Here is a 14,892-nt window from a genome sequence, read left to right as displayed (position 1 = left end):
CAGCTAGAGCAGAAAAACCTACTGAAACCAAATGATAGAAAGGTAAACTCAGGATAAATCCAAACTTCCTCAATGTACATGAAAAATTAAATTATTTTGTCAATGGAGAAGCTGTTCAGGACAATATAAAAACCAATCATAGCAATCTTTTCAGTAACACTCATCTTTTCAGATGAGATGAAAACGAAACCCTTCTATATTTGAATTTAAATACTAACATTTGCATCGCATACTGTATTTACCAAAGGGCTCCTACATTCATCTGTTGTGATCCTCACAGCAGCCCTGTGAACACAGGCAATGATATTATTTATCATCACCTCTACTTAATACGCTGTACTCCAAAAGTTAAGCAGTTGCATACCAGGAGGAAGAAGTCAATGGCGTTTAGGACAGGGGAAGCCTGACAAGCAAAAGCACAGGAGTGAGAAGGGATGGGAGGGAAGGAGAGAGAGTGGGCACCTGTGACTGGCGGTAGAGTGCCTTTGAGGGGGTGATGAAAGATGACGGTGGCCAGTTAAGCAGACCTGGTCATGACATGTCGTCTTATGTGTCATGTTGGAGAGTTCACAGCTTAACCTGAGGAAAATGGCAAGGAATCAGGGGACAGTTCTAAGACAATGAATGGCATGATCAGATTTGTACTTTAAAGGCCCTTCTGGTGATACTGAGAGAGAACTGGGGGTGTGGGGTAGTGAATGAAACGAATGAAGTGGGTCTTGAGGTAATATTGCTAAGAAGGAATAAGAGCCTGGACAAAGGTGCAGCAGTGGGAATGAAAAGTAGGGAACAGACTGGAGAGAATCAATAGGACTCAGGGACAGACGGCATGGAGAGGGTGGGGGGGTGGGAAGTAGTGAGAGCAGCTGCTAGCCCACAGGCCAACCTGCCTTTGCAAATTGGAAAGCCATCCCTGCGAGGGCACACAGCTTGAAAAGCAGAGCTCAGGTAAGATTTCAGCCCTAATTCATCACTGCACCTACACAACTCTACATGGAAAGTCCTGAAGAATCTGGAACCATTCATTCACTAAAGGCAGTTTTTCAAAGTTCAGTCCTTGAACCACCTGCATAAGAGTCAGCTCGGATTCTTGTTAAAATGCAAATTCCTAGCCTCAACTCTAGACCTACTAAATCAAAATCTCTGAGGTATGGAGCCTGAAATTCTAAGTGAACCAAAGATGAACGAAATAGAAAATGCATATGTATATGGAAGCAAGGAGATACTGAGTTTGAGAAACTTAAACTCAAGACACCTGTAGACACCTGTAGAATTATCTAAATGGAGAGATCTGGCAGGCGGTAGGATATACAGGTCTGGTGCTTACAAGATAGAGTTGGCCTGGCGCTATGTTTGTATAGTTGAAGCCACTGCAGTGAAAGAAACAGATAACCGCAATATGAGAAGAAAAGAAAGACAAAGACAGAATTCAATGAAACACTAGTATTTTAGGGACCTGTAATAGGCGATGAAGACGACAGCAAAGTGGGCAGAAATAAGAGGCCAGAGCTATTTTACTGCAGAACCCAGGGAGTCCAGTGTTTCAAGATAGAGGGAAATGTTAAATGTCAGATTTTGAAAATGGCAAGAATGTGAAACAATTTATTGTGTTGACTACTAAGAGGTCACTAGTGAAAGCACAGGAGGTTGGCAAATTATAAGGGTGCCGAAGAATAAGTCGTAGAAGAGGGAGAGGAGACCTTGAATGAACACTGCTCTTTCAAGAACTATGGTTTAAGGGAAGGAGAGGAAAGTTGTTTCCCTTGATTTTTCCTTTTCTTTTAAATATGGGAGACATGAGCATTTCTGCAACCCTAATCATCTGTTTGGTCCATCTGCCAGGTTTCAGAGAACAGAACTGTAAGCAGGCAAGGTGATGAGTCAGTACAAGGTAAAACGAACGGAGGGGAAGGTCAAGAGATGACTTCAGAAGAGTGGGTGGGAGAAAAGACAGGCTGTAAGGAGCATGAAATTGTTCTATGTCCAGTCTCAACTAAATATAGAATTGTGAGATTTTAATTTCCTCCCCAAGATAACTTATGACTGATATTTATCAGTCATATTCAGTTAATAAATACGTTCACTGGTAACATAAAACTGAGTTTTCTGGAGAACTTTCTGATACAGTATGTAGGAATTATATTTTATCTATATTGTATTTATTCTACTTTGTAGTAGAAATATAGCCAAAATCTTGCTTGACATTGAATTAAAAATTGATTGTTGATATACTGAAAATAATCTGGTAAGCCAAAGTAACATGGTCAAGATTATGAAAGATATTTTGATAATAAATAACATAAATAAATGCTCTCAGGGCAAATACTATTAACAGTGTTAGGGAGGAAGTAGAAAGAACACAAAAACTTTAAAATATTTTACATTGTCTCCAATACTTAAAGAATACCAAAGATCCTCTTCAATATTTGAAGATAGAAATATAAGATATGAGTCAGAGAGTAAGAGAGTATTTCATGTTAATTTTGAAACACTCCCTCCCAATAATACCACCAAACTTCCTCAGCATATGGACTCTGTTTCCAAAACAGACTAGCAATTATTGTTCATTAAATTCATTGGGGATGTTATTCCACTAGTTATCGTGAGTTTTAGATATTAAAAATGTCATTTAAGTATATTTGTATAGCACTTTAGAGGTTGGAAGATGCTTTTACTATCTGTTAAATTTAATCTCCTGGTTATTATATAGGAAATGATCATTAAGTGTGAATTTTAAATAAGGTAATACATGGAAAATATATTAGAGATTGAATTTACACCTCATAAAGGCAAATAATCCTATATCCCCTTCCAACATTTGGAAGGGGATTTAACTTCCAACATACTGCATAATTTATTTTGTTGTCCTTTCCCTCCTCTCATGTAAGCTTCACAGCGGCGGCGATGTATGTTTGTTTTGTTAACTGCCTTATCCTCAGCTGCCAGTACAATTTCTGGCACATAGCAGTTGCTCAGTTAATATTTACTGAATGAGTGTGTTTAAAAATTGCTATGGATGGACATTGAGGGTATAATGCAAAGTGAAATAAGTCAGAGGGAGAAGGTCAAATACCGTATGATTTCCTTCATTAAGTAGTAGATAATAACAACAATAAACAAACACATAGGGACAGAGATTGGATTGGTGGTTACCAGAGGGGAAGGGGGGAGGGAGGAGGGAGGAGGGAGGAGGGTGAAAGGGATAATTTGGTACATGTGTGTGGTGATGGGTTGTAATTAGTATTTTGGTGGTGAACACGATGTAATCTATGCAGAAATAGAAGTACAATGATGTACACCTGAAATTTTTACAATGTCATGAACCAATGTTACTACAATAAACAAAAAAATAAAAAAATAAAAATTTGCTATGGACTCAACCACATATAGCTTTAATTCTGAGATTTAGATTTTGATGGGTACATACAAATCATTATTTTGCCTTACTCATATACAGTTGAGACAGTAATGGCAAAAAGCAACCAGAAATAGATACACTAGCTTAAAATTCTTTGTAAACGAACAATGTTACCTTGTTACAAACTAAACCCAAGGCTCAGTGTTTAATGGGTTTATTCTCCATATCAAAATCCTAACAGATGATGTGCCAAATTGGATGACAGTAATTTAAATCCACTCTAACTAGAACTATAGTTGATAACATTTTGGTAATTCTGCAGTTAGCCACTTTGATTTCAACCACATATTTTTCATGTATTACCTTATTTGGAATTCTGAAATGAACACTAATGTTCATTTCCTATATAATGTGGAGATTAAATATAAGGTGCTGTAAAAGCACCTTCCAACCTCTAAGGTGCTAACAAACGTAAAGTTATGTTGTCTTTGTATTATATTCAGTAACAGACATTGGAAAAGTTTCTTACGTTTTTTATTAGAATGTAAACAGAGGGACAATATTTCTAAATACATTCTAAACATTTCTAAAATATTCTACTGATGTAGTGAAGTTTAACGCTCATTATTTTCTAAACTCAGAAACTAGAAAATCCACTTCATAAACCACCTGTTTCTTTCTCTCTTTCTAGAGAGTGCCCCAGGATCAGCTACAGAGGCTGATGAACAAAAGGGAGACAGTGTGCAATTCTAGCACTGGTGCTGACATTTTCACTTGTGTTTACACTGGCTGCCTCCACTTACTCAGAACCCTATTCCCTCTTGAGAGAAACAAAAGTCAGGATAAGTATGTTAGCCTCCATTACCTGGATGGTTGGAAGGACAGAGAGCAGTGTTAGAACCGCTGCCCCATTCTTAGCTGACATCTGCATAATTCTGTAGCAAACGTCAGTCTGCAGCTCTACCAGCTTGTTCTTCCTGGGCAGAAACAGGCAAGACTGTCATGGGTGTGTCCCTTATCTTCCTAGGTCTTCTCTCCTCTGTGATCATCATCAATCCAATCCAAGAGTTCTAAAAACCATATTTTCTTGACAGATTATTATTTGTTTAGATTACAATCTATACAGATTGCATTATCCCACTCTCTTGAGTCATCAGAAATGTGTATTTTTTGGATATTCCACCGAATGTGTATTAATCAAATAATATCATGGGTAGAAATTATTTTCAAAAATTAAGCATCTATTGGGACCCATATTTTGTCCCTTACTTGAATATTCTCATTTGTGTAATTCATCTCTAACTTTGTCTAAAAGCTTCTTAATATCTCCTAAATTCTTATTTAAGAGTCCATGTAATTTTCTTTGGAAGCAGAAATGATTTAGACATTTGGGCTTTCAGGAATCAGAGACCTTGGGTTTGAACTTCTAAGCTGTGTGGTTTTGGACTAGTTACCCAGACTCTCTGCTCACTTCCCTTATTCGTCAAATCAGGATAACACAGCACCTATCTCACATAGTTGTATTAAGAATGAAATAAAACAATGCATGTAAAGCACACAATACCTGACAAACAATACCTGACTACTGTTTAAAAAAGCCACTTATCAAAATGTGTAAATCCCTTACATATTTATTGACAGAGGAAGTAGCTTCTCCCAACTAGAGTGATATTTCATTTTTTTCAGACTAGAGGTATAAACCTATCTTTGTCTTCCTTCTTCTCAGGCCAGTATTACTTTGCATGTAATAGAAAAATTATCCTTATTTCTGGGCAGCTGATTTCTCTTTATCAGCTTTCCAGTAACAGTTATTATAAATTATTTCAATCACGAAAATTATATCCTTTTACTGAGAATAGATCATTTTGACCTAAGTATCAAAGATTTTCAATCTAAATTTGTTTCCATATATCTCATAAAACATTTCTTTTCATCTTTGTCAACACATTGGGATGAATGAATTATGACTGTGAACCAGAATGCCATTTTTATGTATTCTAACAAATCCTTTTTATTTATAATTATGATGTTCTTATTAATAAGATATTCTGGATTGTATATTCTGCTTCTTTGTTTTCAACTTTAAATCACTGATTTAAAGAACATACTTTTATCACTGATTTAAAATGCACTCAAGATCATCAGCTGCCTTGGGGTCATCATTATGAGCAAACATCACTACGCTGGTGTGTCCAGAATAACTGAGTGGCAGTGTGTAAAATGAATCTAGACTCTCCCATTCTAAACGCGGTCCTGTTAAAACTTCTTGCTCTGTGTTTGGAGAAAAATACTATTTCTGTTTTTCATCCTCCTGATTGAAAAAATACACTAGATATCACTGTTAGTATTACTGGCTACATTATATTTTTCTTTGAATATGATACAAAGCTCTTCTATTTGTAAGATTCATAAAACTTTTAGTAGACTCCAGAAAGATCTCGTGCAAGGGCAGAAAAAGAGCGTGGGCAAATTTAAGGGAAAAAACATAAAGAAAGACAGTTCTTTAAAGTCCCCTTAAGATTGATGGGTTTTTCACTCATCAATCAAATATTCGTTTATTACTCCCTGCCAGTCCTTGTGGTGCCGATTATATACTAGTAAATAAAACACTCTAATTCACATCCTTATGGAATTACAAATTTGGGGAGGAGAGCACATTAAACACACAAGCAAATAACTATAGTAACTAATTATAGAAAGTGCCATGAAGAAAAGGGTGCTATGAGGGAAAGAACAATGTGGTAGGCAGTGGTGGCAGGGAAGCAGTGGTGAAGGGCAGGGAGGACGGCTTCGAGAAGTAACTTGTTAGGAACGAGGGCAGGCAGGCTCTTCTGCGGAGCAACCCTGCATACGCTCTAGCTAGGCAGGTCAAGTCTAACTTCTCCATACTGCACTTCCAACCCTGGGATTTGGCTGCAGGGATGGAAGGGGAATTCACTTCCTTATTTTATTTATTTATTCATTCATTTTGAAAAGGTATGGGTAGGGTAGGAGTGATAGTTTAGCTTTAGACACATAGTTTGAAGTACTTATGGGCTATACAAGTGAAGATGTCTAAATATTAGTTGCATATATAGACATGTAGCTTGGGGGATGGGGGAAGGAGGCAGAGGAGGTCTGCTAGTTATCAGCATCTAAAAAGTCATGAAAGCCAAGACAGAGTGAGGATGGAAGGCTGAGAACACAGCATGCCAACATTTAAAAAAAAAAAAGGAGACTACAAAGAAGATTCGCAGGACTAATCAGAGGCATCAGGAAAACCAATGTATTAATTCCGTCATCATAGAGGGCCTACTAATGAAACTGTTAAAATATGGCAAAGGTCAAACAGAGAAATGTCCATTTCCCAGTGGTTACAACAACTCTGATATCAGAGACCTGATGTGGCCCCCTTCTGTGTTGCTTACTATGTATCTTTGGGACTTAGAGCAACTTTATTTGACTTCAGAGTCTTCCTTTAGCCACATATAAATAGGGATACTATTACTTACCCCTCAGTCCTGATGTGAGAGCTATGATAAATGCTTGGTAACACTTAAAAATCAGTTGGTAAAGTAAGGGTTTCCAACCTTCCTAGTCACTTCTACAGGCATTTTAGCTATACACTACATTGCTAAATAGGAGAAAATAAATATTATGGGCATATATCTCTAGCTGAATTGACAGAATAATACACATAAGTAACTTGCCTAAGTCTCAGTTAGTAAGTGGGGATTTGAATCCAGAAGGTCTGGCTCTGGAGTGTGTGCCCCGACCTGGAGTTTTTGGACTTAAGGGGCACAGAGTTAGGAACATGTGCCCCTAATCGCCATGCTTCAATTACTCTGCAGCTTCACTCCGAGCATCACGAGCAAACATACATCTGAGCTCCACTGCTTCTACTGCCAAGTGTTCTTGGAACAAAAGGCAACACCTGGAGTTCAGCCTCTTGAATCAGATTCTGCCACCATCATTTCAAGATTAAGAAACAAAAATACAAAATTGCTCTTACTAGTAACATCTGAGAACCAGTATGACACTATAAACTTAACTATCTTGCCAAAAAACCCAACTAGTAAGTGGCAGGGTCAAGATTCAAGGCCAGGTCTGAGTCCAGGGCCCACACACTTAATCACTAAGCAGAAGTGGAGCTGTGGCAGATGTGTCCAGCTGCAGAAAAGCACTCTTCTCTAAACGTACAGGAAGGTGGTAGTCTATCATGAACAGAGGCTGGGAGAAAAAAGGGAAGAGTTTTCCTAAGTTTATAATATCTAACTTGTTTAATCACACAAGTTTCTAACAGAATAAAAAAAACACTGCAGACCTCTTTATGAGCAGTAGCATTAATCATTACATTTTATGTACTGAGATGGGTCAGAAACTTGAAAATTCTTACAGCTTTCTGGTAACAAGTCCCCGTGAGATCTGGCTGTATGCCTATCCTCAGAATACAATCCCTCATTTTGCTAAAATCTCTTTCAGTTCAAACTCCAGGATTAGAAGACTCACCAGAGCATTACTTGTTGGTCTTAGGTGCAGCTCAAATAGTTTGTCTTCAAGTGGTATAATCTTTAATTACTAGAAAGGCCTCTCTGTGGCCGATTTTGTTAGTTGCCTACTCAATATCCTTTGTCCCTTTCTTTGTAAAACACTGATTTTATCTGGAGCAGCTTCTCTTGAATGGGCAGTGAAATGTGTAAGAAACTCTTAGGTGAGACTTCAGGAAAAGCTCCTTTTTAGATGCAGGACAGACTGTTGGCATGCACCTTGTGTCAGACGTCCTTTCTTTTGTCTGAGAATAAACAAGCAATGGCTGGAGTTCCAACAATCACCTTGGCTCATGAGATGGCCTTGAAGATGGGAAGCGTGTGTTAAGTAAGGTGGAATAGAAAAATAGGAGCAGGTGAGTCCTGATCATGGTGCTACCATACCAACTCCAGGCTCAACTTCTTTTTATACGAGAGAGAGAAATATCCATTCCATTTTATTTCATTATTATTTGGATTTCCTGTTACCTACAGCCAGACCTAATTCCTAATGGATATATCTTCCCAACTGAAATTTGTGTATGATCTAAATTTTAAACTCATCCTAGACTTTAGAATTATAAAGCTTAACAAAGTTAAAAGGAAGTAAAAGTTGGGAGTAACTAAAAAGAGGCCACCATAATTAGGACAGGGATAAGAATTTGGAACCTGGCTCCTCATACATGGGTGTTAGCTAAGTCAAAAGTCTTAATTACATGTAGTTAGCCTAGTTTCAATTACTTTTCTTTTAAAATATTCTATAACTTAAATTTATCACGAATTAAACCCACTTTCCACTTCCATCTCTCCCTGTTCCTGTCCAAATAATGAGGTTTTACTATCAGAGCCATTTTAAAAGTGTTTAAATTTATTTAAAGTGACATTAAAAGGCAGTTATGGAAAAGCAACCTTCCATCTGTATTTCCAAGTATAACAAAGATAGCCAAGCTAAAGTTCAAAAGTCACATTAGGATTTGTATTTAAAAGTGCTCTTTTAGTTAATACCAATGCACGATGTTTGCCACTGTGGGAAACCCAAGAGAGAGAGGCTAACGCCAGATTGAGTTAGCTACAGACAGCTTCCCTATCACAAGTGGTGGGCCTCTGTACTTAAGTGGAAAGATGCTGGCATGTCAGAAGCAGGAAAGAGGAAGAGTTGTTGACGGACTCTGAGTAGTAATAACCAGTCTTGACTTCCAAACTAAATCAAGGATTTAATAGTGAGATTCAGACTGCTCCCTGACTACCGACCGTTATGAACAGTGTTTCCGTCATACACAGAGAATCAAGGAAGAATGAGATTAAAAGTAAGCATTGTGTACACCAGTGCCTTAACCAACAGAAAACACCTAAAAATTTTTCTTGTTGGAAAGATTACTAAGGATCTGAATTTGGAACTTCTAGAAAAGTTCCTGGAAAGTTCAACAAATAAGGGGAGAACGAAATCTGAGATGGACTAATAAACATTAGTAATGCTTACTAATCAACTAGCAAGATCAACTTAAACTGAAAACTTAGCTTGGCATAAGAATGGACGCAGTCTTATAAAAAAGTATATCTACATAGAAAAGAAAGAAAATCAAGTATTAAAGAAAGGTAGAAATGCCCTAAGAATTATTTGCACAGTATTTTGGAACAAAATGAAAACAGTATGAACTAACAGATCAGAGGCCTGGGATCTTTGTCCCCTCTACTTTCATTTTTCTGACTTGGTTACATTACAATCAACTTTCACTCCTGGCTTCAGATCACCCTGGGCTACCTTCCTTCTAGCCTCAATAGTTTTGGGAATGGTAGTAATCTGGTCACTAAATAACTTTAGAGATTTTAGCACAATGAACTATTATGCTTATTAGAGTATTTGATCATACATGCATAAAAAAGTTTACAGTGTCTTCGGACCAAGGATAGACCATAAGTAATAGGAAGTTTATTTGTCTCCTAAGCCAGCAAGTAGACAAGTTATTCTAATGGTGAATTATAGGTACAAAAAAAAAAAAATCAATCTTGTGAACATTTTAAAAGATCTGAGTCCTCCAAGTACATTTCTTAGGTCCTTGAAGTATATCACCTATGGCTTGGAAGTATATAAAAACATAGCTACCCTTTTACTTTTAATTACTATCAAGTCACAGAAAAAAGGCAACTTACAACCATGCTCAGAATACTAATCTCTCTGACAAGATTAGACTGTCTTTTGTTATCCTCTTTCTTCTTTTGTCTTCATTTTATAAATATGTGCATGCACACAGCTTTTAAACAAGAAGCCACTTGATTAGACCAGTTTTGAGTCGACGTAATCAACAATCCCAAAGGTGTAAAATATTTTTGTTTACTACAAATGTGTGGACTCAAAACTAGCCAAATTCTTATCATTCCTCGACAGAATTTTTAACTAGCCTCTTGGCAGAGTAAAACACAGAATGCTTTAGAACAAATTTAGCAATTAGTAAACTACGAAACCTGGCAACAGCAACATTACCATACTACAATAAAGTTATACCAAACTAGTCAAGTTAAATGTTGTATTTTTTAAAATCCCTCTTACATTATAACATTTATTGACTGGCATTGTGCTGAGAACTTGGTAGGAAAAAGAAAACTTCAAAAACACTTAAAAAAAAGTTTACTGACATAGACAAAAAAACATACCTTGTTATTTTTCAGGTATTTGATTACTTTATTATCAGTTTTTTTCATTGATTTTTAAAAACCTGTATAGTGATATAAAAAATGAAATTTTGTGGAATTCAGTGTTCTTATTTCCTTCCTTTTTTCCTACAATAATCTTATGATATTAAATCAAAATGGTTATAATGCACCATATTGTCACTGTAGTAAATATGAAAATGTATATATTCGCGAGAACTGACATCAGACAAATTGAGAAGAAATTTAAATTCTAAAATAATTTCTCTCACATAGGTTTAATTGGCATTTTGAAATATACAACCTTAAGCATATACAGAGTATAAAATTCAAATTGAGAATTGTTTTTGTCTGTTAAAGATAACTATTATCTCAACAACATAGGACTTATGTCATGCTTACACATCGAGATAGATGTTATCAGAGATGAAATATTTATAAAGATGGTACCTAAGGAATATCTGTATATTCTCTACATAATAATTGAGAACTAGTTAAAAGGCACATTAAAAAGAAGGCTAGAGGGCCGGCCCCGTGGCTTGGTGGTTAAGTGCGTGCGCTCCGCTGCCGGCGGCCCGGGTTCGGATCCCGGGTGCGCACCGAGGCACCACTCCTCCAGCCATGCTGAGGCCGCGTCCCACATACAGCAACTAGAAGGATGTGCAGCTATGACAGACAACTATGTACTGGGGCTTTGGGGAAAAATAAATAAAAAAAAAAAAAAAAAAAAAAAGGCTAGAAAAGCAACTATGAAAGTTTAGGTTTCTGTGGAAAAATTCTATCACAGCATGAACACCACTAATAATGATTTAGCAGGAAGCACTGGTTAGAAAAAGTTGAGTGACCTAATAGCAAGGATAGACAATTAGGATTCAGGAAAACAAGTTTCTAATATTAGCTCTAACAATTAAAACAACAACTGACAGTAGATCAATGGAATTGAGATCATATATACTAGAACCAGATCGCCAGGCCTCAAAGCCAGCACTGTCAATTACTGCTGTGCAACTTCAAAGTGCTTTTCTTAGGTCTTGGAGGTTAGCTTCCATTACCTTTAAAATGGATAACAGTAGCCATCCCAGAGCTATTTTGAGTTAAATCAGAAAATCCACACAAGGTGCTTAGTACAGTGCCTGGCACAGAAGTGCTCACAGTAAATGCCTGGCACATAACAACAGTTCCCCATCACCACTGGAGCAACCGTTAGCAGTCCTACTATCCGGCCTTCAATGTAAAAAAAAAAAAAAAAAAGGTTTGGGCTGGATCATTTCTAATGCCTTTGCCCATCTAAAATTAAAATCTACAATGTAAAAGAATATACAGGACCAACTATTTCCAAAGAACATACATTTAGTTAGATCTTTCACTCTAATGTGATTAAGGACATGGTAATTTAAATGTCACAGAAGAATCATATTTCTAAATCATCCCTTTGAAATTAGTTATAATTACTACATTTATTAAAGCCAAAGTTATATGTATTCTCTGTAACCCACAGGAAATCCATGATCTTCAATCAATTACCATGTTCAGAAAGTATATAATGGCAAAACTGTCATAACCAATATGATCTTAAATGGAAGATGAATGTCCTATAGTAATTAACTCCATTATGTCTTTAGTAGTCTACTCACGGCTATTATTTTGACTTTGACTATAGAATATCTAAACATATTAATTTGGTGCCTACAACAATTTCTGAAAAACAAGTCCTAATAGGAACCTCAAGGTAGATAATCCTAATTTTTTTTTTCACTATAAGAACATTTCATATCTCCTACTTAATAAATAAAAAAACATATTGAAATTTTTCAAATATACAATCCAGGAAAAAGAATGAAATACTGTTTTGAAACTGTCCAAAATCTAAAAGTCTAACAAAAAATCTCTACTGATATGTTATAATTCAAAATTCAAAAGAAAGGCAAACTTTATTGCAGGAATATTAAGATTCTTTTTAGTTTGACTCATATTTTCTAAAAAAATCAGAGTTTTTATCATGACAACGTCAAGATTAAAGAAACATATCCTACGTGTTTCCTGGGGGCAAACTAATGATATCCACAGACACATTAATGTACAGTTACCTACACCAATCCAAACCAATCCATTCAATAACAGAGATTTTTAAAAATATTCGAAGAACTCTTTTTCATATACTCTGAGATACTATTAAGAAATTTAAAAAATCTTAGTTTTTAAAAATTATAAAAGAGGTGTGTGATCACTGAAAAGAGGTCATCTAAAACTTAAAAACATTTTTCCAAATAATAAGGTAACACTGAGGAAAAGAGTTCCAGCTCACCTCAGTCAGGTACTGGCGTTGGTAGGCCAAAAGAAGAGAATACATTTGTCCGTCAATGTAAATGTTTGGTTACCTTAGTTCTTAACATGAAAAAAACAAAACCATACACACACACAAATGTCTGTTACAATCTGACAACTTAATAAGCTCTCAAACCAGAAGCTACATGTTTACCAGTCAATACTCATACCTCAATTTTATATTAGCAAAACTGGGGTTAGTACTGTGGGAGTTAAAAAAGATTTCTCTTAAATTCATAGCTGTGCTAACTTCAGCTTCGTTTCCAGAAATGCTTATTTTTGACAGATCTTCACACTTCATATTTGGCACAATTTCCAATCATTCAAGAAATTTTAGTTTTACCTTATAAAAGTAAAGTAGTTGTGTAAGTTCATGCATGACATGAATCCATACTATGTCCTTACCTTCAATATTTAGCTCAAAACAAACGTGGCAGAAGGAGAGTGTTTCCTCGTCTGTTCCCAGTTTACAAACACTGCAAATGTTGTCATCATTCAAATCAATGTTTACAAACTGCTCCTCTTCGGTCATAGTGCCCCTATTAAGAAACAGAAAAGGAAAGTGATGCAATTCCAATAACTTGCCATGACGGCAATATCAGGAACTTCTAGGAAAAGAGAAAGATGCTCTTCAGCTGATCTAATGCAACAGCCCCCTCAAACAAGCATCGCCATACTAGTACTTCAATAGCATACTTTGTACCAAGACACAAAGCTAGTAACACTTAAAGCCTAGCCACAAGTGACACTACGCCCTTTTTTTGGTTCTATATTTCATCGGGTTGAGGGGATCAGAAGGGAAGCAGTTTGCGGGTGTTCCAGTCCGCCCCCCACCTCCGACCAGGCACAGAAAGAGCTTAGCAGCGAGGCCATTTCAGCCGCCGGGGTCTGTCAACCTACTGAACGCTGCTAAATGCAGGAAGAACGACCTGCTAGGGACACCGCTTTGCTAACTCCACTGTGGGAACCTTAGGTGCGTTTCGCTAACTCGGCGGAGCGAGGTTTCCCATCCGAGATCGGCGGCAGGAAAACGCACGTGGGACAGCGAACCCCCGGGGAGCGCGTCCCAGCCGCGGCCACAGCGCCCGCAGCGAAGGCCTGGCAGCGGCTCCACCGCGCGGGTCGGGCACGGCCGGAGACGGGGCGGCCAAGCACAGCCGGCGTCCCGAAGCACGGCCGGCGGAGCGCCGCGTCCCCTCGCCCCAGGCTCCCTCCCACTCAGAGCGAACGCGTCCGCGGGCCACGGCAGCCAGTCCCCTCGGACCCGGCGCCTGGGGGCCGCCCGGCCGCCCCGTCTCCGGGGTTGGGGGCGCGCCCCGCCCCTCAGGGTGCCGCGAACCTGGGTCCGTCTCTCCGTCCGTCCGTCGGAGCGCCCCGCGCGGAGGAGCGCGAGGAGCCGCAGGACTCAGAGCGCAGAGGCGGCAGGACGGCGGGGCCGGGGGCCGGGGCGCAGGCGGGTCGGGGACAGGGGCGCGGGGTCTTTACCGTCCGCCTCCGCGCGCCGCCACAAACGTTCCGCGCGGCTCCGACTTCTCCACTATTGTTTCCGGCCGCAGCGGAGGCGGCCGCCGCGCGCCCGGCCCCGCCCTCTCCCGCCGGTGCCATCCGGTGAAGGCTCCGAGGGGGGTGGCGCGGCTGAGGGCACAGCTGCGCGCTCGCACGGCGGCTGCGGGCCCGCCTCTCTCCTCGCGCCCCGACGCCGCGTCCTTGACTCGTCTTTTCGCGTGATGCCGCGGCTCTTGGCCCCGGTCTCTTCAGCTTCTCTGGAACCTGGCTCCTCATACCCCCCTCTTAGAGGCACAAAGATAGACGAGTCCGTTACCACCTCCCCCTTCAGCGTAGTGGAAACTCCGGTCCCGGGGCGGGGGCCGCAGGGAGCGGGGGCAGAAGTGACGAGTGGATGGGAGAGAGGGATACAGATGCGTGGAGAGGACTTTGTTTGAAATCAGTAGACGGAAGCAAAGTAGTATCACTGAACTTCACGTTAGGTGCCAGTTGAAGTATTTAATGAGTGAAAAGCTCATGTTTCAAGTTGCATAATTTAGAGGTGATTTT

The 14,892-nt window shown here is 39.1% G+C and overlaps 1 protein-coding gene across 2 annotated transcripts in view; it reads right to left on the bottom strand.

Moving 5' to 3' along the window:
• The window catches only part of C27H21orf91 (chromosome 27 C21orf91 homolog), a 33,522-nt gene extending 19,074 nt beyond the window's left edge, over positions 1-14,448 (bottom strand). Inside the window, exons 1-2 of one of the 2 annotated variants that reach the window (XM_004429498.3) lie at positions 14,323-14,448; positions 13,243-13,376 (exon numbers count right to left, since the gene is read on the bottom strand). In XM_004429498.3, the coding sequence (XP_004429555.1) occupies positions 13,243-13,369 (127 nt within the window). In that variant the 5' untranslated portion in view covers positions 13,370-13,376; positions 14,323-14,448. The other variant, XM_087418190.1, reaches the window with a different exon arrangement.
• Between the last annotated feature and the right edge of the window lie 444 nt (positions 14,449-14,892).

The sequence above is a fragment of the Ceratotherium simum genome, chromosome 27 (genome assembly GCF_057802395.1).
Source record: "Ceratotherium simum simum isolate JZ-2026a chromosome 27, ASM5780239v1, whole genome shotgun sequence".
Taxonomy (NCBI): domain Eukaryota; kingdom Metazoa; phylum Chordata; class Mammalia; order Perissodactyla; family Rhinocerotidae; genus Ceratotherium; species Ceratotherium simum.
The sequence above is the reverse complement of the archived record's forward strand: the minus strand, read 5'-3'. Positions and strand labels throughout refer to the sequence as shown.